Raw genomic sequence first — 23,749 nt, forward strand, 5'->3', positions numbered from 1 at the left:
TATGCTTCATTAAAATGTGAAAACTATGTGCAAGTGGTGCTGTGTCTGTCATGCGCTCTATAGCCTAATATTCAATGAATAAAACGAATTGCCTGTAAACTTTCCCCTTTACTAATGCTTAGCATTTCATTGGCTGACTTGCCGCAACGTCAATAAAAGGGGATGGCCTTGCCGAGTTACTTTGTGTACGGCATGTCCGGCTGTTCGCTGACTAAAAATACTCAAGACTTGAAACAGACAAGGACGATACTCGGTGGGCATCCACTGCGTTGTAATCTAGGGAATTTACTTCTGTTTGGTGACTGTTTAGCGGTGTTTTCAGAATTAGGCAGCGTTCTCACAGGGACACATTTTGTCGATGCAGTCTGAAAGTTAGGTCAATGCAGCAATGCATTTTGCAAATTAAATCTGGTTTCTAATTAGATTTGATTCATTTTGTTTCTTTGTTCTTTATTTACCATCTGACTCATCGGATTACATTTTTGTAGCGCACGCGTCCTCCAAAATTCTGTGCCTGATATGAAACAGAGTTGATCGTTAAGGGGGGAGACCAGCAGAGCTCTTACAAACAGAGTGATTCAACTTCTTTCCCTGTTAACGGACTGAAATGCCAGATTCGATGATGATGAACAAGAACGGAATGGTGTCAAAAATTCAGACGCGAATAAGGACTGACCCTTTCAAGAGCAATTACGATCTGGTCGGCAAAGAATTGGGCAGGTAAGTTCAAACACTCGTGGATTGTTGTTGGTATAATGCATACCTTAAGAGCGCATTTTCTAATGCACGAAGCCAAACCAAACGTACAATTTGTTAAATTCACTAATACGTTTTGTCCAGCCTATATAAACGAGTGTTTAGAAATGCAGTTTACCATTTACCGAAGGAAAAAAGTGTCCCTACACGTGAAATTGGGAATCATGTAAATAATAGCACATGTCACTGATTCAAGACCTTTTGAATAAAACTGTTAATTTCGCTGGAAGCCAAAACTGTCAGTCAGTCGTGTGAATACATTGTTGTTTTTCAAATAGAGATTAGAACAGTCAATTGTAACTATATATCGATGTATCTTGTACATTTATGCGGTTGACTTTGTGGTGCGGCTGGTGCGTGCTTTTGAAATGAACTTGACACAGTCTTTCCAGCTGGGGATTTAATGGAAATCACAGATCCTCGACATCTCAGAAGCATCATGGATTCATTAGATTCATTTACCACCCTTATTTAAAAATGTTTTGGGTCTAAATAGGTGTTGCTCAGTGGAAGCGTCCGCTGACAGCCACAGTTACAATGATTCTTCTAATAGACATTCTTTTGCTCATTGAACTCCGTTAGTAGTCATACTCGATTTAAGACACCAAAATGTACTTACTTACTCGTCAGTTTGTGAACATCATTGACATCATCAGTGAGGATGGATTATCTCCCTCAAATAAAGTTAAACAAAATTTAATTCACTACATGATCTATGTGATGCCTGGAATTGTAGTATATGAATTACAGGTGGATTTTTCTTTGTATATGTGTATTGCTTCCCTGTAGACACTCGCAAAAAAGTATATGCAAGTTTATTTTTGCACAAGATTAAGTTCAAGTTGACCTGTCTGCAAAAGTTCATGCAAGGCATAGTTGGTTGCATAGGTGGGATTTAAATTGGCATACAGATGCCCCCAAATAATGTCTGTTCCAAATCTCATTTTATGAGGTGCAAGCAGCAGGAGGAATCTTGATAAGCAGGCTGCACAAGCCTGGATAGCTTCTATTCCCTGGACTAACAATGCTGGCTCGTGCACTGTATTGTGAAGAAACCGGTGTGGGCATCAATGGAATGTGATTAAAGATAAGTGAGACAGACTATTCTGAGTATGGGGATCTGTGAACAAACCATTTTTTGTAGCTGATTGGACTTATTCTCTCTGTTGTAGGGGCATCTGCTGGTGAAGGTAGACTGCAGACTGTGTCATAGCACTGAAGTGATTTTTAAAGGGCCAGTGACGGTCAAGAGAAAATGAAGCCCCTGTTTTCAGTTTGCCTGCTGCATTCCTTGTTAAACCTATTAGATCTCTCTCTTTCCTGTGTTGAGGAGTCTGGCATTAGTGCATACATAGATGATTAACAGAGGAAAGAATGCTTTATTTATTTAATAGCGGTATGCTATGGACCAGAGGGTAGCTAGAGACTTAACCAGGTTTATTTGGTTAGTTTTGTACAGTCAGCTATTTTGCTGCCAGTCAAACACATTGTAAAGAGAATGTCTTTTGCAGTTATCACCAGATGCCCTGGTGTTTGTTAAAGATTGTGTGCAGCCCCCTCCTCATGTATTGGAATCCAGATGTACAAAATACAGGCTCGGGGGGGGAGGGGAGGGAGGGGGGGGGGTGTTGTTAAATTCACATTTAGCACTGAATTAAACAGTCCATCGCCCACTGCTTCCACAGGCCCAATATACATACATGGAAACCTTTTATCTGAAGATGAGAGAGGTGGCTGTACCGTCTGGACTGGTAGCGTGCGCATTGTTCTTTTCTCTGGTCCTTTATCACTAACACAACTGTGCTGCCTGTATCCTAAACCCAATTTGGAGTGATGGGGAAGTTGAGGATTTTCTCAGAGTCTTTAGGGGTATAAAAAAGGGGCTTAAGAAAGCAACATTTCCATCCCAGTCGGTAGCAGGGATTTCTTTGTCGGACATCGTGGGACATCCCGGGCCGACGGCCAGGGCCCTTGGGCTGAGGTCAGCATTGAGTCTCTGTAACCCCTCCCCACAGTCCAAGCATCCTGCAGTCCAGGGCCTAAATCTCATTAATTGCAGGAATGTGAGCTGCGGCAATGCCAGGAGAGCAGCTTGTCAAGATCAGAGCGCCAGTATTAGACGGTGGAGGGGGTGAGAGAGGGGGGGGGGTGAAGGTACTGCGAGGGAGTCGATTCACTGGCTGTGCCGGGGTCCATTTCCTGCATAATTGAGATGCTTTGTGGACCCCCCCCCCCTTCCCTGTCTGTTACTGTCACACTTCCCCAGGCCCCATCCACGGGCACATAACTGGTCCTTTTTATTAATTTTAATGAAAGTGAAGGTGTGTTCATTACTGTATTAGTGAACTTGGAAAAGATTTGATTTCTGGGGCTTCCTCTGCAAATTCTCACCATTCAGCAGACTGACGGCTTAAAGAAGTAAAGGATGGTTTTGATTCCTTGGGATTCATAACTCATGGTCAGTTTTAATATTTTTTCAGATGGATATATAATTTTAGAACTCCAGCCATCATGTAATATGCCCAGGAGGCTACAAGCATGTGTTTAACCTCTGACCTGCCCCCCCACCCCTGGTCTTGACCTCTGGCTTGTATTTAGGCTCAAGTTCACCAGCTGGCCTCATTATTTGAAACAGTCAGCCAGATGTTTTTGAGGTCCCTTGCTCTACCCTTTCAAGTCTTGGCACACAAAAGGTTAATCCAGGCTTCTTCCCATTCTCTCATGGTCACAATTAATTACACCCCTGAATGCAGGAGGATTGGTCGTACTAGTGGAGTTTCCAGAGTTACGAACGCAGCGGTTGATCAGCTGGGTGGCAGTGATATGACTGTTTTATTTCATTACTTTCTTTGTTGCAGAAGTAAAAACCGGGGATGTGTTTCAGCTGTCAATCTGTGGCCAGTTGTGATTTTGCTGTTTTTAGCCTCCTAAATGAAGCAGCCAAGTCTGTGTTGGTTCAGATTCACCGGTCATTGGGAGCAGTGACAGAGCAGCCAGCATTGACGCGTGTTCTGTATCCTAAAACGAGATGATGCAGGATCAGACAAAAGTTCATACCCTGTCGTTTGCACATTTCATCGTGCCACTCAGTGCTAACCTCTGGCCAGTAATTTAATGGTCGGCATTCGCAGAACAGGAGGGACTTGCTTCGCAAACGAGCAGGAAGAGCAGTTAGTTCTGAAAGGGGCCAAACGGCTGTTTGCAGACATGAGTCACTCCCCTGCGAAAGGCTGAAAACGCAGACTCCACAGGAAAACCAATTTCTCAATTAGATTAGCGCCATCGCCACCGCAATCATTTTTGGGACGTGTCATCTTCTGGGCAGCACAAAATCATCTGGTGGAGTCTTTATGAATGTGACTGCCTTTTATGGTTGTGTGGTGAGCTCTAGGGTGGTGACGCCACTGATGCTGTCTGAGACAAATTGATATGAGCGTTGCACATAAGTGTAATTGGTTTACAAAATCATTGTATTTTCTCAGTGGTTTCCACTAGTTATGGGGCTTCAAGTCTTATTTCAATTCAAATCTTAATACATAATACAGGAGCCATTGATTGGATGGAAAATTGAATCACCTGTCATTCCAGGCATCAGTCTTTAATGAAAATCCTCTCTACAGCTTTTGGGACCATGGGTTTCCAGGACCAGGAGGTGCCTTCACTTCCTTAAGTGGGATTCCCCATGCTGGCTAAACAGGCTTCTCCCACAAGACCGGGCTTGCACCTTTCAGAATGGACGCTCAGGTTTTGTCAAAAGCAGCTTCCAGAGAAGTGACATTCAGAGGCACATTTCTCCCATGGCACTAGACCAGACATTCCTGCTCTGCTGGGGAATAAAAAGTTAAAATATTATCTTTGCTGTATGCTTGAATGATGCTATGTGGAGAGGAAGCTGCTTATGCTGGGACCCAGGGTATGACTGCCAGAGGGAGTCGCTTTGACTTTGTGACCGTTATCCCCCCCCCCCCCCCCCACACACACACACACACACACACACACACAGATTCTATTATTCCAGGCTTGTTTTTATTAGTCGCAAAAATTTGGTGGTTTAAACTTGAAAACACCTCATGGGTAGCTATCAAACAGCTGAGGGAGAGCAGGGGGTTTAACCCCCCAGTCAGACGCAGTGGACTGGGTGGTCCCAGACAAGGGAGCAGCCTGTTGGAGTGGCCTGGACTCCCAGCAGGCTTGTTAGAGTGCATTGTTTGGGTGACTTGAGGGGGCAGTGCCCTGACAAAGGTCTGGGTGGAGGCGTTGGGAATTCCATTTGTCCCCCTTCATCCACTACAAGAATGGGAAACGGACAAGTCCCCTTAATGACTCGGGCCGGGCACAGGGCAGGCTCTCACAGAGGAAGCATTCTGTGCATCGGATTTCCTGCCCACACCTTGCTTTGACCCCTGTTCCTCCAAAAAAATTGATTAATAACTTATAAATATACAAATAAATAAAACTGGGAAAAATCTAAGCTTTATACTGGCAGTTAGTGAGGGTTTGGTTGTTCAAATAACAGCTGCAGTGCATGCCTCCTTTATTTGTGCTGCCACAGGCAGGCTGTAGTTTCTTTTTACCAGGTCGACAAAAAAAAAGTCTAGTCTGACTGCCAGTCTTCTCTTCAAAGAATCAAGCTCAGCCTCCCTGGTAGGTGAGGGAGGGTATTGGATGAAGAGGTGCCACCTGTAGCAAGCTGTCGTCCTCATCTCTAAATGGAACCTTCCTGACTGACTTATCCATTCCGCTTATTGCGCAGCCTGTTCAATGGGCTGCTCTCTCACGGTCTCCCAGTCTGTTCAGAGACCCTCTGTGTGCACGGCGTAGTGGTGCAAAAGAGCTGTTTGGCTAACCTAACAGTGACCTCTCCGGTGCTCCCAGCCCTACTTAATGTTCTCTTTCTAAGCATTTCGTTCCCTCGTCTGCAGTCCTCCCTCTGTTCACCACGTCTGTCAGCGCGTCCCTCCTACCACAGCTTCAGCCTAGTGGCCTTGGAGAGCTGCCTTGTTTCACTGTGTTTTCCTTTAGAGGAAAATACAAGGTTGAACACAGGGTCATCTGGCCAGTTCACAACGTGGACAATCTGCTGGATTCAGTCACTGCCATCAGAATTATTGCTTTGAGTAGAGCCAGTGCCTTTTTAAATTAGAAATCCTGTCTAATGATTCTGCAATGTCTGAAGCTGACCAGCATATTGGACTTGAGACGAGCACGCGCCGATGTCCTAAATGTTCACCATGCCAATTGAGTGGACTCTCATATGAGCTAGTTGAAAGGTTTTTGAGATATAAAAACCCAGCAATTTGAATGGCCATTTATGAATTGTCTCAGCCTGCTCTTTCCTGGTTCTCTCTCCAGAGGAAAGTTTGCGGTGGTGAAGAAGTGTGTTGAGAAAGCGACCGGGAAGGAGCACGCTGCCAAGTTCCTGCGCAAGCGGCGGAAGGGGGAGGACTGCCGCATGGACATCCTCAATGAGATCGCCGTGCTGGAGTCCGCCAAGGCCAACCCTTTCGTGGTGTCTCTCCACGAGGTCTATGAGACCCCTACCGAGATCATCCTGGTGCTAGAGTGGTAAGTACCTCTCCAGCCCTGACCCAAACTGAACATGCATACAGTAGGAGACACACCTGACCAAATTAAGCTCAGACCTATTAGTTTAACTATAATGCTCTTTGTTCTTATCTTGGACAGAAGATACAGCCATTGTAATTTACAAAACGTATTGTGCACGAATTGGAAAAATGTAACAAAATGTAATTTCTCATCCAATATTAAGAACAAAGTGCATCATATTTAGACTGAGTAGTGGAATAGCAGAGAAACTGTTTGTTGGTAAATCTGTCCCCTGATGACTGTAATTTCATTAAAGATGGAAAAAGGTAATATAAAGAGCATGGTTAACTAATACAAAGCACAAATTGCAGAGATGAAATAACTAATCCCCTGAATGATTAGCTAGTCACCTTGTTATCTTTTGGCATGCTTCAGGGGGAAAAAAGAAGGTGAAGGAGAGGGAGCAAGAGAGAGGAGAATTTAGTTATTCATATTCCCAGATCTCAGATGGAGGGCTGTTTGTAAAAATCTTAACACACACATCTCTCTGTCCCTTAAGGAGAAAGGCCACAGTATGAGTCTGGTGTGTGTTCCAACTCAATAACTGTAAAAGAGAAGTAATAACAAACAAGAAACGAGCAGTGAATCCTTTGTTTATTTTTAATGTTTTCTTTTCAAACTCATTTCATTCTAGTAATTAAACATTTCATAAGAGGAAAATGGATTAATAACCTTCGTGGAGTTCCCAGAAGTCTTAACATTACTTATTTTCTTCAATGGAATGTTTTCTGAGATGTACTCTCCTGTAAAAGAAGATGGTCTATTAGAGTGAACACTGTTAAAATATTTACTACTCCCATTTATTAGGCATTATATGACCAGACAGAATTACATTACAAATAAAGACTGTTGATTTGCTAGGCCTGACTGGTTTCATTAATTTGTTAACTTCAGAAAAGTAGTCATACTGTACCACTTCGTACGAGTCTTTTTCTTTAGAAAAAAGTGTTTTCAGCACAACCACACCACAGCGCAGATATGTTCATTTAGTTAATTTAGCACTCCCTTAAAAAGAGCTGTAAACTTAATTAAGGCAGCTGAATTGAAAGGTTTCACAGAAGGTACAACATGAAGGACGTTCTCAATTTCCCTAGCGTGTATAGCATCTGACGCATATGTTGCTCTTGCCAGGAAAAATCAGATGAAATGATAAGGTTCTAAATGAGGGAGAAATAAATCTGAATAAGTGCCACTTTGTGAAATTTTTTCCACATCTGTGTGTCTTTTCTGCGTACTTTGGAAGTTTTGATTGTTCAGCTGATTTAAATCCCCCCAGATACAGAGGGTGCAGACTTGCTACTGGGGCTTTTTGGGAGAGTAAGGGCTTTTTTTTTACCACAGTGGAGCAGGCAGGATGTAGATTGACATACTCTTCACACTCTGCTTATGAGAAGCGAGAGCTCTGTGGTGAAAAAAGCTGACTTCCTGCGAGGTGCTTTTGCTCGTCAGAACCCGCCAGCTCTCCTCAGTGAACAGTTGCTTGCTCAAACACAGGTCTTTTTTATCGTATGGAAATGAGATCTCTCATCTGTGGCAATCAGCAATTTTTTTGACATTTACGTAGAGGATTTGTGTCACGTTACCATTATATCTCGTATAGCATGTTTTTTTACCTCTGTTATGCGGGGAGAGGATGTTCGGGAAAGGGTATGGTCATATGCAGGGAAACACCTGACATCTAGGTTGTGACGTAGTGGGTGCTCATGCTTGTAGTTGTGGCTGCGTCTGCTCTCTTTTGGCAGGGCTGAAATAGCTGGTGTAGCTGGTAACCTGAGCAGAGAAACACAGTAATTAGGTTGGTGCTGATCAGTGGGGTGCAGTTGCATGTGGTTATTTGCAGTGACATGAATGCCCATTGGATTTTCAGTAGGGTCTCTTTACTGCCCCTGCACGGGTGTGCCTTATTTACCAAACTATAACTGAGGGAAGTATTTATACATGTTTAGTCCAGCTGTAACGCCCCAGGGACACTTGGCCAGTGCTGAATGCTTTACTAAGCCAAAGATGAAGATGAAGATTGTCAGTGTCCTAACACAACAGGGCTTTCAGTGACATGATATGATCTTGTTCTCCCGAACATTGATTCCCCTGCTGTGGACTGCATGCAGAGACCCAAAGGAGTTAACCTCATGTATTTTTTAAGTAAGGTGTGAAAGGGAGAGCAGCTATGGGGTTATCTTTGCCTCACTGCAGTGCAGATCAGCTAGGTGCTTCTCCATCAGCTGCAGCCTGACTGGTGCAGTCCAGTGTTGTGGAGGTTTTTGTCCATGAGAGGACCAGATGCCACTGTGATGGGGCCACTCATGCAATGTCCCCGTGCCAATAAAAACCCTAGTGTGTGTAAATGAACTCTTCCCCTGTATGGCAGCAGGATGCATGGGAGATGTGCTAGATGCTTGTCTCCTTCTAACCGCTTGCTTTCAGGGGTTCTCCCTCTGTGAAGCCCAGCTGCACAGCTCTCTGCTCTCATTTGGTTTGGGTCTTTTTTTTTAAATTCCTTGAGTGAGGCAAGCCACGTTGCATGTTAATGTCAGCCTCTGCCTTGCGGTCAGCAGAGACCCGGTTCTGTCTTGGTTTACTGACCTCAGAGTGGGCTCACTTCTCAGTAACTCAGAGGGAGAAATAATGTTCCATTCCCTTTGGGGTCACATGTAAGCCGTGAGGCTTGGAGCAGCCAAAATGGGGCAACAACGCCTACATATGTACACACGCACACTAACACACACACACACAAGCACATACACATGCAGCAGCCACAACCACATCCCTTTTGACGCATGAGACGCAGAAGCGGAGAACTGCGCTGAATTCTCATCATTTGTTTTCTCCAGTTGAAACCCTGGCTGCGTATGTAGACACAAGTGCTTGCCAACACGCCTACCTACAATCCTTTTTGACAAAAAGAACTTGCAGTGTTTTTGGGACTCGGCACATTTTAATCAGATTTGCGGCTGTGCTTTTCTTTTTTCCACCCCCCTTTAGGCTCAGTGCCTCGACTGTGATAATGGTCCAAGATGGTGTGATCTGGGCTTTTCCCATCTGTCTGAATATGCTGAAGCCTGTTAGATGCTGGATGCAAAATTGGAAAAAAAGTACGTTGAACGTACCTGGCATATGTAAGAAGTGGCTGACCCACCTCAGCTCTAGTCAAGGTATTCAATAGACTCACTGTACAGTAATTAAAACAGTGGAGGTTAAAGGACTAACCAAACGTGTGGGCATACATACCTATACCCTGGACAATTGAAGTAATGTGTGTCAATGAAAATGAATAGGAATTCAGTAAGTGTTTATACACACACAAACATGTATGCATGCAAACACACGCACGTACACACACACACACAAACAGTAATGGAAGCTATACGATGTATCGTGCTGAACCTAAGCCTGCGCCTGCCATGGTTGGTGAAGCTCCTCCAGTCAGTTTGTAAGCATGAAGTTAATCCCTTTAATGATAATAATGCCGGGGCTCATGACAGACATCTTCAGTAACATCCGATCCCGGGGCGCCTGCTTCCAATAACTGCCCCTTGTCAAAACACAGCGTTCCGGGCTGACGGAGCTCGCGGGATTTGTTTTCTCTCTCCTCTCTGCACGTGGCCGCGCAGCCGACAGAGGTGCTGGCACCGCTTGTCGTGAGAAACCCAAGCCTCGCCGCCGCAAAAGCAATCCCCAGGAATTTCAAAACACCACCATCCACAGTCAAAACGCCTGCTTAATTGTTTCTGTCTGTGTAGTTTTCCTCTTTTTTTGTTTTTTTTTTTTTTGGTCGTCGTTGAAAAAAATGTGATTCAGGTACCTGGTTGCCTCAGGTCTCCTCCTGATCCTGTGTTTGTTTTCTCATTTTTTCTCTCTTTTTTTTTTTGTTTTGTTTTTGTTTTTTGTGATTGTAATCCCAGCCCCAACAGAACGAACTGTTAACTTTTTCCACATTTTTTCTAGAAATGTGCTTGTCTGGACACCCGCATTACTGTCGCGGCCAACATTTTGTCCCAGATTTCATTGGCTGATCAGATTAACCAAAAGCAGAAGAGGGAACATTCCTGCCTTAATGCGCTGTTCACACATAGAGCACCTACAGCGACCTCAATCCCGCACTTTCCAAGTTAATATTTTGGCCTGCTTTCCTTTGGCAAGGACCCAGGCACAGGGGCTACTCCCAGTGGACACTCGCTGAACGTCCCTTTCTTCCTGAGTTCAGGACAGTGTGTGGTTTGTCTGGAGCTTTGTGCACGGGGGCAGTGAAGGTGGCATTTGTGTGGGAGCTGCTGCAGAAGCTTGTGGCCAGCTCTTGCAGCTGAGTGTCAAATTGTCTTGGGGGGGCTTTGGGGTGTTGGCAAGTTGGTTTGAAGCCTGTGGGTGTAGGCCTATACCCATGAGTTGCAACATCCTTTCGGTGAGGCCATTGTGTCGCAAGTGTGGCCATCAGTAAGTCAGAAGCCTAGAGGTACTATGAAGGTACACATTTTCTGCTCCGATGCAGATGGAGGCAAATTGTCTAGTTGTACGTTTTCTGCCAGCATAGGTAGATGCATCTTCTGAAACTGGCATTCGCATCTTAAATAAACTTGGACCTCAGCATATCTCAGCATGCTTTGTCCTTAGGGGGAGGGTTTATTTTTATTACAGCGGACCACCACATGACCAGTGAGGCTGTTATGCTAAGGTAGGGGCTAAAGTCTCGCTGCCATCAGTTTGTGGGTCAGGGTAGATCAGAGGCTTTGGGGTGGCATGCCTGAAATGACAGAACCCCCAAGCCAGGCTCCTGCTCCCTGGCTGTTAAATTGCATCCCTGCATGCAGGCCGCCTTAACAGCCACTCGTGTTTATGAAAATTCATTTCTTATGAAACTCTAGAGGTCTGGTTGATATTTCAGGGTTAACTGAAGCATTCCTGGGGTTTAAGAGTCTCTGTTCTAATGGTACTGACGCTGATCTGTTTTTTTTTTTTTTTCCAGCCCCGTTTAATTGAAATAAAAAGCAGAAATTCTCTTTTTTCCTCCCTTCCAATGCCCTCTTTCATCTCTTCAGGCCTTATCAAATCTTTTATGTGGGGATTTGGGGACATCTTATGTAACCTGAAGCCTTCATCCTTGATTCATGTCACCTGCTCATTTTTCATTTTCTCTGTTCACCAGTCTGTAGTCTTGGATTTTGAGTAGGGCAGTGACTGATTTTTTACCATCCTATTAGCAATGTTTGGCCTGAATCTAGATCTGCAAAAAACTGAATTCATTTATTCAGCTGGTGTTGGTACTCTTTGTTTGTTTCATTTAGGAATACGTGTCCATTTTAGGAACTTGTATTTATTTTAGATTGGTCTCCTGCTCAGGGTAACTAAGCTGAATACGCGTGGATGCCCACTGCTTTGAAGTGCAAGTCGAAGGTCATTATTGTTTAGTCTTTGAACTGCTGCCGATAGAATTTGATATTCTTAAAAAAAAATGTCAAGTTAAAAGCATTTTCTTGTCAGAGATTTTCTTCATGAAAGGAAAGAAAATTCCCTCCCTCAAGTGCAGGAAGGTGGAACACTTTTAAAAACAAGCCGTCGTAAGCCCTCTTCACTATGTTGACTGTTCCGGAGTTCAAGAATAGGTTTATTTGAAAAAGGAATTGCTTGACTCCATTCCCAACCACATGCTACAGCTGAAGGAAAAAAAAACACAAACTGTGTTACACATTTGCCTTACAGAGCCCATTGTTTGTTCTTTGTGTCTGCATGCCCCCATCCCATCCTCCAACCCTCCCCTCGATACTGTTACATTTCCAAAAAGTCACAGGTCATATTAATGTAAGACCCAAGGTCCTTACAAGTGATGACATGGAAGAATCTAAAGACTCTCATCAAATCCATCCAAGGGACTTGCTGAGAAAGGCAGCTAAATTGAAGTGGACGTCAATGGGCATTCGCAAGTGTAACCTCGGCTAGCTACACTCGGGCATCTGTCTGCTGAGCTACGCTTCCTACTTGCTGCTATTCCAGGGGCTCTTAAGCCTACACAATCCAGGCTGTGAGAAGCAGCCAGACAAGCACTGTAACTGCCACCCACATTATCCCCAGCCTTCTCATTGACGAGCTGTCGTCAATACGTCTACATCAATAAGGGCAATGCGTCATTACTCCTCAGAGTCCTTCTTATCTATGTCCATTCCAGTTTATCTGACCAAATAGTAGTGATGTGCTGTTAGCAAGTGCTTAAGTGCCTTAAGTGCCAACATTTGCACAAACAGTGCAACATCTGGCTAGTTATTGTATCTATTTTATCTGTCTGTGTTCACTCCTGGCTTCCCTCACCCATCTGCTGACATGCCAAATGAACGTGAATGCAATAACCAAAAATAAGGGACTGACAAAAATGTGATGTGGCAGCTTCAGATATTTTAAATTTCTTGATAAATTTTGTTATGTTTCAACATATCTAATTTACAGTACTCAGCTGGGTCTTGTTTGTAATAATGAACTTTCATCCTCTCTGCATGCATTCCACAAAAACAAAAGCTAAGCCGTCTTCTCCAACTGGGAATGATTAAAAGCAGAGGGGCCACAGACAGATTTGTCCAATTAAATGGAGTAAAATGGGCTCATCTTAAATGCTCAACCAGACTTAAGGGTTGTGATGAAACATGAACACTGGTTCTGTTTTTATTCAGCTGCATCCACTCCTGTTTTCCCATTTGTGTGCGGAGCACAGTGCTGTTGGCCCTCAGAATTTAGTGAGGGGTGGGGGTGGAGACGTTGGGCTACGGATGGGTGTGACCGGAATCCACAACATGTTTTGGTCATTTGTGGTTTAATGTGGCTGGAACCAACACAAACCAGCTCCTAATGCCCCTGCAAAGACTGCACAGCCCAGTGATAAGAGACATCCAGATAAACATTGCCCTTGTTTTCATAGTGGAAGAGGAGGGTAAGAGCAGCAAAGGAAGAGAATACTTTTCTGACTGTGTTTTTTGAGTCTTAATGCTTACTTCGTTCATTTTGGACATGCACCCCTCCGAGCTACCGGTCAGTGGAAAAAGTGCCTCTGGCACTTGTCACAGCATCCCAACTGTGAAGGCACAGCCTCCAAAATTGATCAAAATGTACTTGGTCACAGGTCCATCTGTTAGAATGAGATCTAGCGGTGAAGAAGCTCCACAATCCAAGATACGGAGGAAAAGTGTCCAGATTAAGAGTCCAGACTCTGATAGGTGGAGCAATCATTAGTTTTTGCTTGCATTCAAACTGTTCTTATCTAAAGGATGCTGGACACTCTCTGGGATTGTTGGTGCTCACACAGGTGCAGTCTCCTGATATCCACAGCAATAAAGCTCTGGGAGTGGAAGCACAGGGAAGCTAATTCTCCTTGATTTATGGGAGTGACTGCTGGACCTTTGCAGGCGTCACATGCCGTCTGTGGACAAAAATGGGCTGGTTTCCCACGCTAAAGCACAATACAAGTACTGTTACATAATTTAAAAGAATCCAGGGACCTGGGTTGACACCATTGGAGTCGGGGCTGGGGGTGGGAGAAGGAATGTTATTACAAGGTTTACGAGTAGCACGTCTAAATGGAATAGAACTTTGTCTTGAGGTTTTTGCACGTATTAATCAGATGTGATGAGAGAAAGGTAGTTCTGTTATACACGTAAGAAGGAAAGCAGCCATTTGCTTAGGGCACCAACTGTTGTATTTAAATAAGATCCTCGGAGGATCCCTTTTATTGAAAGAGGGCCCTCAAAGTCCGTGCTTTAACTAAGTTTCAAACATGGTATAGGAAGTCAGAAAAGTACAATTGCTGTTAACATGCTGCTTTTATTTGGTTGCCTGTTTGTCAGATGCTTGTTGTGTGTGTGTGTGTGTGTGTGTGTGTGTGTGTGTGTGTGGTGTGTGTGTGGGGAGAGCGTTTTTAATCTTCAGAGCTGCTTTTTTTTGCAGTGCCGCCGGCGGGGAGATCTTTAACCAGTGTGTGGCGGATAACGACGAAGGCTTCACAGAGAAGGATGTCATCCGGCTGGCCAGGCAAATCCTGACGGGCGTGGCCTGCCTGCACCGCAACAACGTGGTCCACCTGGATCTGAAGGTCAGTACAATCATAGACTTGGAGGGGGAACAAACCAAAATGTCGCAGACTAGTAATTCTTCTTCTGGACATGGGGGGTTACTGGTCCATTTTTTTAGTTATTTTGTTCATTTATATGAGCCTAAATTGACAGCTATTTTTAAGCTGACTACTTTTTTTTCCCTTTATTAGTCTTGGTGTATATTTATGGAGCAGGCCCTACATATCACAAAATGAAAAACTGAAGCTGTTGATTTCACTTTTTCAAAGGCTTTTGGGATGCCTCTAAAGAAAATGTTATGCAATGATAGGAAGACAAGAGCCAATTTGCTGTGCCGCAGCTTCGAATGGTGTTTTTACTCTGTGTGCTAATGAAGAAAACACAGGTTGGAAGGTCTACAGTGAGTTTTTGGCTGACATTTGAGAGAGCAGACTGAAAGATCCTCTGGTTCCCAGAGATTTGGATGAGGAATAAGTTGAAGGGACGAGGGTTTAGGCTTTTTTCCTACAGGAACTCTTTTAATAGCACTCATCATTCCTAGAACAGACTCCTCAATGGATGGTGCAGATTGCTTTTCATTCATCAAAACATGCCAGCTACAGCCTGTGAAAGTTACTGAGCGTTAGCTGGTTAAGCTAGCCTGGTCATAAGGTCGTTTATAGGACCCTGCTAATAGGCTGAAGGGATCAGTCAGACCTGAAAGCAAAAGGTACGACGTGGATTTATGTGTTAGAGACTGTAGCTCTGTTTGGCTGTGGGGTTTAAGGGACAGAGCTATCTTTGTCACTGTCATGCTCTCAGTCCTTGGTGGAGCACAGATACTGAGCAATGCCTCTCAGTCATTGCTCGCACTTATTACTTTATCAGTCTTGCTGCAGCGTGTTCATATTTAAATTGGTCGTCTCGACGAATCTAAATTGCCAGCTGCAGAAAAAAACAAACTTGCTGGTGACTGAAAATAGCGAGCGCGCTCATCGCATGCTCTTCTCACAAAGTGGAGTTTATATGGGGTGGTTTGCAGCACCTAAATAACAACTAAGCAAAAGGAGATGCAGTGGTTTCCGTTTAAGATTGAAACATTGTCTTATTTAACCTAACCATCTACTGATCCGTCTACAGACTAATGTCTGTATCAGACATGACCAAAGCAAACACTTTATTAATTAGTGTATTTTGGTTTTGATGTTCTGTATTGAATGTGTCACTGTGCCCTCTCCAGCCTCAGAACATCCTGCTTACCAGCTCCCGGCCCCTGGGGGACATCCGCATTGTGGACTTTGGCCTGTCCAGGCGCATGGACAATGTTAAGGAGGTGCGGGAGATCCTGGGAACCCCAGAGTATGTGGGTGAGTAGGTCCCTGAGGTTTGCTTATTTGGCCTCTACACAATCACATCTAATTGCATCCTGATGCCCCAATTTAGTCTAGTTTAGTCAAAGCTAATGGTTGCTCTAATTCCGTTTCAGCCCCAGAAATCCTGAACTATGAACCAATCAGCACAGCAACAGACATGTGGTGAGTACGAGATAACAGTTTTTAACTTTTGAGTAATTTATTAGTGGTGTAGTTTTCTCTCATAAGGTTAGGATATTTTAGGGTATTTTATTGCTTTACATGGAAGCTGTGCTTAAATCTTGGAGTTGTTGCATAAATGGATTATTTGTGAATGATTTACTGTACAGTTTTCCAGGTCAGATGTTCAGACCAACTGTAAATCACTAGAGACCTAAATAGCCAGGGAATAGTCATGGTTAGTGGATGCTTCAGCAGAGGTGCTCATGGCAGGAGCCCAGTGAGGGAGCAGACCAGAAAAGGGGAGAAGCTGTCTCAGAGTCTCACCTCCTCCTCACCTCCCTTTTCGGTAGGAGCATTGGCGTGCTGATCTACGTCATGCTGACCGGCGAGTCCCCCTTCCTGGGCGAGGACAAGCAGGAGACCTTCCTGAACATCTCGCAGGTCAATGTGGACTACTCTCAGGATGTCTTCGAAGGGGTGTCGTCACTGGCCATCGAGTTCATCAAGTCCCTGCTTGTCAAGAACCCCAGGTGAGGGCTGAGGTGTGGTGGCTAAGGGCTCGCATGGCAGCGGTAGCCCTTCACTCCTCACATCACACGGCTTCCAAAACACACAAGAGAATCCAGCAAGGGCAAAATATATTTCTGGCACCATTTTGGCACTACAGAAGGCCGGGGGTGCCACTGTAAGTTGTCCGCAAGATGCACCAGTAGTTACAGGCGCTGTAAAAACCTCAGATCTTCGGTCGTAAACGTCACACAGTTTAATTTAATAGCTGTGGAGTATCTGCGGTGCATAATCGCTGTGGAAAAATTCTTCTTTGAGTGAGTAATTTCTGGAGGGGAAAAAGCGGGCCGGGAAAGAAAAGTATGCTTTCATGGTTTCTGCCTCTGTTGTAAAGATGGGGTGTCGATATCTGACAGGAGTTAGACGGGGAAAAAAAAGGGAGGAGCGGGTGGCAGCGCCCACAGTGAGCTTGATGGAAATGAGGTGGCCCACGGCCAAAGGGCCTGGAAGGCAGCCACTCTTCATATTCAGGTGGGTGTAGAAATGACAGAAGCAGAACAGGAGGGGAGCCTATCGAGGAAAGGTGAGAGAGGGTGAGGATGTGTACACATGCGAGTGTACGATTTTTGACCCTCTTACCCTTTCCCACTCCTGGCGTGTTCTGGCAGGGTCTGAGGTTGGAGGGCCAGTGCCAGGCCTTCCCCTCGGTTGTGGTCTGGGCTCCAGACCTTGGGGCAGCTTACTCGTGTTTTTGAGCATAATCCCCAGAGCGACCTCCAACGCTGAGGGAGCTGGCAAGGAAAGCTCTCACTGTTAATTCAGCAGAAATTAAAACAACTGAAAAACGCTGAGCTCCAGGCACAGTTAAGTCGAAGTGTATCACTTACAGGGGTGAAAAATACAGTCGTGGCTTCAAGTTCTCGGTGAGGGTGGTTTCAGCATAGAGCAAGTTTTAGGGATCATTATGCAAATATGTGTGCGTGTGTGTGTGTGTGTGTGTGTGACACTACGTGTTTATTAGCAAGGCATTCAGAATCTTTATGTGGCAACCACAAATTGGTATTGGCAAGGGATATACAGGAACATGTGAGAAACACATTTGTGGAACAGAGGAGTGTAGGGTAAAAGGAAAACTCAAGTTATGTTTGTGATGTTGGGGGAAAAAGTAGGCATATAAATTTGCTGCTGTGTCTCGCCTTTACTTGTTTTAAGAGGGGTTCCAGTGTAGCAGTGTAGTAGTTAAAGAGCAGAACTTGTAACCAAAAGGTTGCCGGTTCAATTCCCCACTCAGCCCCACTCAGCCCCACTGGCGCACTGCTGCTGAGCCTTTAGGCAAGGTACTTGAACCGCAATTGCCTCAATAAATATTCAGCTGTATAAATAGATAACATTGTTAAAAAACCTGTAACCGATGTAAGTGCTCTGGATAAGAAGGTCTGCTAAATGCCAATAATTTAATGTAATGTAAAAAAAGTAAAACCTTCAAACCCAAAGTGAGCAAGCGGGCGCTGTGCTAATGGCAGTTCCCTCTCTCTCTCTCTCTGTCTGCAGGAAGAGGGCCACAGCCGAGGACTGCCTGAAGCACCCCTGGCTGGGCGGGCACGCCGACCACCACGCCAGGCTGCTGCCATCCCTGACCGAGCCCGAGGCTGACCAGCTCGAGTCGGAGCCCGAGAGCCCCGCGCCGTCCCCAGAGCTGCTCATTGTGGCCTCCTACACCATGTGCTCCAGCCAGAGCGAGATGAAGGCGGGGCGGGGCACGTTCACGTTCGAGGATCCCTTCCCCACCCGCCCGGAGATCCAGCAGGAGCTCATCTGCTGAGCCGCGCAGCCGCGCATCGGTGAACTGCTGTTAATTTATTCAGAGACGAGCACAACAGGAGCCGGGTGGTCCAGTGCGGCGCGGTGCTATTGCCTATGCGTGTTTGTGTGTCAAAGCGTGAACATGGGTTCGGGTGTGAACGTGGGATGGGCCTGCGCCCTGTTAAAGATGACGGAGCCAGGAGACTCTGTGCTCACCGGCCACAGGAGTTTTGCACTTGATTGGTCTATGTATGTCTGTACACTCGGTGGCGGAATTCATTTCTATTATACAAAGTTGCCACTTCTTTGGTTCTTTGTATAGTCCCCTATATACATGCAATATGAGTGAACATGGGACCAAAGACAGCTTCCTTCAAAAGGACAGTCTGTCGCCCCTGGTAGCATCACAACACGGAAAAGGCATGAAAATGTAAATATTGGCAGGACAGGAAAAGAAATTTCTGCTTTCTTTTGCAGCCAAACACTTAAGATAAGGCCAATGATGAGTTGGATGACAAGGTTGTTTCTGATGACTGGTTTGGCCATTAGAAAGACTTGTCAGAGGACCAGGGGTACTGCCCACCCATTTGACATTTTGGAGGGGTGCACAGTGGATGCTGAGAAGACCAGTGGCTCCTGGGGGAACTTTAATATGAAGGCCCACCTGATTGCAGTTCCAAAAGTGTCAAATGCCCTTCTGATCTTACAGATCTGTGTGACTGATCCGTCTACCTCCCCAGCATCGTTTTCAAATGGCACACAAGCCATGAGATGAATGCATGCTCATTGCCTGTTCTAGGTGGGGGATAATCTAACTTCTAGCACTTTGTCATTGTACAGATTTCGAATGTTGGAATGTGTCGGTCGCCAAAGACTTTTGTACAAAAAAAATCGGATCAAGCATGCACGATCCAGGTATTTCAGTTCATAGTCAAACTGTCGGCTTCTTTTATGATAACATTACACCAAGTGCCAGATCATACATCTCCTACGTTTTATTTAACATTGAGTGTACCTTATATCCCCTGCTAATGTCACACACATAATGTTTTTATATATTCTTTGAAATAAGTCATTGGTAGATTATGATTTATGCACTCTTGTGTTCCTGCTCTTTGAGCTTCATCAACACATCAGGTTGTCATACAAAGGTCACTGGGAATTAACTGTGCAACAGCACAAACACTGAGCAATGAATGGAATGTTCTTTTTGAAAGTCTTGCCTGTTAAGGGATTGAAAAGGAACTTGAGAGTTTGAGAGGACTTATTTCCGAGATCAGTTTGAATTCCAGATACTAGCCATCAAAGGAGGTCTGAAGTGTATATTTTTGTTCATTTTTAAAATGAATTATTCTCTGTAAAATATTTTTCTATTGTTATGATTTAATGTCTATATTGTATGAGCAAATAAAAATTGTATGTATTGTTTCTCTTTTTTTACCTTGTTTGTACGATGTCTCCACTTTTCTCTTCTGTTTTTAAATGTCAGGCAGGTTTGCACTTGTTCAGTCAAATGAACATTAGCCATTTTTAATAAGTATTGATGGCGGACCTGCTAAATTGTATCAAGGGAATAAAATGTGCATTTTGTATTAAAGAATTATGTGTCATCTCTTCAACCTCCTTGTCCTGTTGTATTATTCACTTAGCAATGGCTGTGGTTCAGGGTGATTCACAGTATGTAGTGTGGATTGAGATATTTCACATTTACACAGCTGGATATTTACTCAAGTCACCAAGTGTCTCTTTCAAGGTAAATAACAGCACCTTCCCTCATGGGATTCAAACCTGCAGACTTCTAGCTATGAGTACAGTTCCAAAAGCACTATTTCACATTACTGGTTAATTGGGCTTTTTTTTTCGAGGGAAACATACTTTAAATGCTCATCATGCTGGGCTTCTCCTGGGATCTCAGTGCTACAATGGAAAATTTCAGTGCCGCTGTCAGCTCTTATTTTCTTACAACCACAATAATGCCAACAACATGCACTCTCAGTGCTGTTTTCAGCATCTCTAGTTAACATTCCATTTTATAGTCGGTGTAAAATATACTCCATTAGCAGCTTCTTATTTGTGCTTTCGGAGATCGACACAAAAAAATTGAGGAGCAAAACCCCTGACCGTCTGTAATGGCGCCATCTTTGAGGGCACCGCCGGAATACACAATGGCTCGTCTACAGGAAATGGCAGTGTCCCGTGGAAAAGATCTCCTTCCTCGCTCTCTGCTGAGTGTCCACCTCTGGCCCTCCAGCTTGTTTATCCACAGCAGGTTGAAGAATAGCGCAGACTGCCAAGGTTCCGAATTCCTCCTTTAATGTTAGTTTCCTGTGTGTGGCGGTGCTCAAGCCCTCTCCTGTGCGGTCAGTAACTGAGAGCCCTCTCCCCAGGCCCCTCTGTTTCCCTCAGGAATATCTTGCTGCTTTATGTGTGGAATGCAGCAAGGTTGTTTTCTTCTCCCCAGTCAGTCTGAGTTTGTTTACTCCGGAGGAGTTTCTCCCGCTTGCCGCCCCCCCCCAACTCCACACGCACACACACACACACACACACATACATACGCATGAACAATCTGGAATGAAGCGTGGATGGGGAGAGACAGTACCCGAAGCACTTATCCGGGAACAGCTAACCCAACCATAATCCTAACCCCAACTATTATATACAGAAATATTCAACCATTCCAGGGTTAGTGCTTCAAGGCACAATTGAGCTACATCCATGTGCATACTCTCTGAGACCAAGGCTATGCAGGACTTGACATTTGCACACAAACCACTTTCACAGAGACTCATCTAAGCCCCAGATCAGCACAAATGGGAAGAATAAAATTAAGCTTTCCAGATACAAAAATAACCTTCAGACAAAAGGATCCAGATGGAAATACTTTCCTGGCAAAGTGTGTTTACTACATGGGCAGTTTGTTAACTCCTGCCTGCTTCAGAGTACACGTCAGAAAAGTTTGGCCACTGTCCTCATGATATATCTGTGAGTACAATTTAAATTAAGACAGCAGCATGATACAGCCTTGTACATTACACGTCTGTATTATGTATGTATTCTGTGTACACTGGCTGTGTCACATTTATTACTACTAAAAAGAGCCGAGCGCCATGTTTGAAGCATGCTTATGTGACACATTTTGATATATTCTCAGTCGTAATATTAATATATGATTCATGTGTAATCCTGCAGATAATAAATCCATGTGCAGTTTTAGAGGGAGGTCAGTCTCACTGTTGGGAGTCAGGAGCTCCCATCTAACACTGCATATAGAGATCCTGTAGGGTGCCTGTCTCCTACCTTCATGTGTGCGTGTTGGGGGGATCGGGGGGGAGGCATGGGATGGGGTGGGGTGGGAGTGTCACAGCCGAGCAGACACCAGAGGGGTACCACATCTGGATGTCTGACAGCCCATCTTTCTCCAAAATGATCCAGCAGGTGTTTCATCGAGACTTTGGGAACGCAATCTAAGACAGAGAGCTGTCACCACTTTCCACATCCTTGAAGCAGCGAGATGAGGAAAACTCACGCACACATCTGCAGAGCTGAGGAATAGCGCACGCTCCAGACAGCCTCCAAGTCATACATTCCATCATCTGTTACATAACGGAAAAAAAAGGTTTCAGCGGCCAGGTTCATCTTTGGACAGCACTTTTGTTTCAAACTTTACATGCTCTTTAATTAACTGAGCGTGTCGACTGAGTCTTCATTTGTCTATTCAAATCGGGCATCCCAACTAATAGCCCCAGAAAGAGCTTCTGACGTCATTTTCATTGGGGTCGAGGTATAAGATTCATATCAGATCCGTTTCTGTGGTTTTTCCAGCTCTCAGACTCACACCCCAAGGCCACATGGTCTTCCTCTCTCCTCCATCATCCTTAGGGCGCTAAGCAAGGAGTCATTTTGTGTTGAAGACTCAAAGTGACCTGAAAAAAGGCGAGGGGTGGAATTATAAAACTCACGTGTGTGCGAGTCTAAAAGTGGAACAGAATGTTCTCCTTGCCCCCCTCCTTGCCGGTCTCTTAGAAGTTCTCTCACCTCTTACATAATGTACAAATGCCTTTGTATTTATGTCACTCATTGCATGCGAGGGAAACTGAACATGAACTAATGACAGCAATGAAAGTAGAGAAAAGTATATTGAGTGAAGGTCAGGTGACATGAAAGCTTTAAGATGGACTTTTACCTTCCTCTTGTCCATTTGCCAGTGGCACTCGTGACCTCTTGGACCCAATTTTGCAACACTAAGGCCAAGCACTGCTATGGGTGCCACCCATACCCATTGGTGCCACAGGTCCTTATTGTTATTATATTTTTTTGGTAAAAGAGTTGCACAACCTGAATCTGGGACTTCAATCATAATCAGAAAACCTATGCAAAACATCTACAAAATAACAGTCATTCCTCAACAATGAACAATAAACTCATACAAGTCTTTAATAAGCATAATATTACACTAAAGTTCTCAAGGCAGATTACCACAGGGCAGCTGTTGTGTAGTGCTAAGGAGTAGGGCTTGTAACTGAAAGATTGCTGGTTTGGTTCCCTGCCAGGACACTGCTGTGCCCTTAGCTATGCAACTCATAATTGGCTCAATAAAGATCCTGCTGTACAAATGGATAAAAAAAATGTAACCTAGGTAAGTCGCTCGGAATAAAAGCCTCTACTCAATGACAATATTGCATTTCAGAAATCCAAGAAGATGTCAAATGCTTAATCAAATTACTGTTATATTACGTAGAACCTGTATCTCTGAGCATCACTATACATTCCAAGTTTCAACACATAATAAAACTCAACAGATTAAACAAGAAAACTATTAACATGAATGAATTAATGATATAAACCAACAGATTTGCTTTAGAGCGATCGTGATTCACATGTATATGCAAGCTTCTTTATTGACTAATGGCATGCGTAGGCTTACTTCAAGAAATATGTTCTGCTTCACTGAGAAGCAAGTTAGAAGACTTTGGGAGATCTGACGCAAGTGCCAAAACCATATCAGCATGAACTACATCTAAGAGAAAACACAGTACATGCTCTCCCCCAGTTGGTATGCCAGAATATAGGCTAATTAGGGACAAGTGCACGTTGCATAAGTGAAAGGCAATACACCCATTGTACTGTGCGTGACTCTCCTCGATATAACAGCCCCCAGTCTTGGCTTCCGGTCATATCAGTTATAGAACATGCCAAGGTTGTTCAGCCAGCGCTGCCTTCCCCTCACCACACCCTGCCCCATCCCATGGCATTCCCCTCTTCTGGGCCGCCGCAGACAGAGTGCTGGTCAGCTTCCGCCGTCTGCAGCCCAAGACCAAACAAATACACAGGGCCCACCTCATGCCAGCGCGCCCCTCAGCACTCCCACTGAATTCCTACAGAAAACGGTGAACACCCCCGCTAACGAACACGGCGTGCAGCACGGCTCAGTCATCAAAAGGTGGTGTTCATTTTTATTCCCAACGCCTGTAAGTGCAGTGCACTGTTCATTTCTGTGATTCCAGCAAAATGTGACAC

The 23,749-nt window shown here is 44.6% G+C and overlaps 1 protein-coding gene across 1 annotated transcript; it reads left to right on the plus strand.

Annotated features, from left to right (window-relative positions):
• Window positions 1-228: 228 nt before the first annotated feature.
• stk17al (serine/threonine kinase 17a like) lies at window positions 229-19,806 on the plus strand. The gene is made up of 7 exons (XM_036553036.1): window positions 229-720; window positions 6,109-6,321; window positions 14,284-14,428; window positions 15,628-15,754; window positions 15,874-15,922; window positions 16,273-16,452; window positions 17,981-19,806. The coding sequence occupies exons 1-7, from the start codon at window positions 608-610 to the stop codon at window positions 18,249-18,251; spliced, it is 1,098 nt and encodes a 365-aa protein (XP_036408929.1). The 5' UTR covers window positions 229-607; the 3' UTR covers window positions 18,252-19,806.
• The last annotated feature ends 3,943 nt before the right edge of the window (window positions 19,807-23,749 follow it).

The sequence above is a fragment of the Megalops cyprinoides genome, chromosome 19 (assembly GCF_013368585.1).
Source record: "Megalops cyprinoides isolate fMegCyp1 chromosome 19, fMegCyp1.pri, whole genome shotgun sequence".
Classification (NCBI taxonomy): domain Eukaryota; kingdom Metazoa; phylum Chordata; class Actinopteri; order Elopiformes; family Megalopidae; genus Megalops; species Megalops cyprinoides.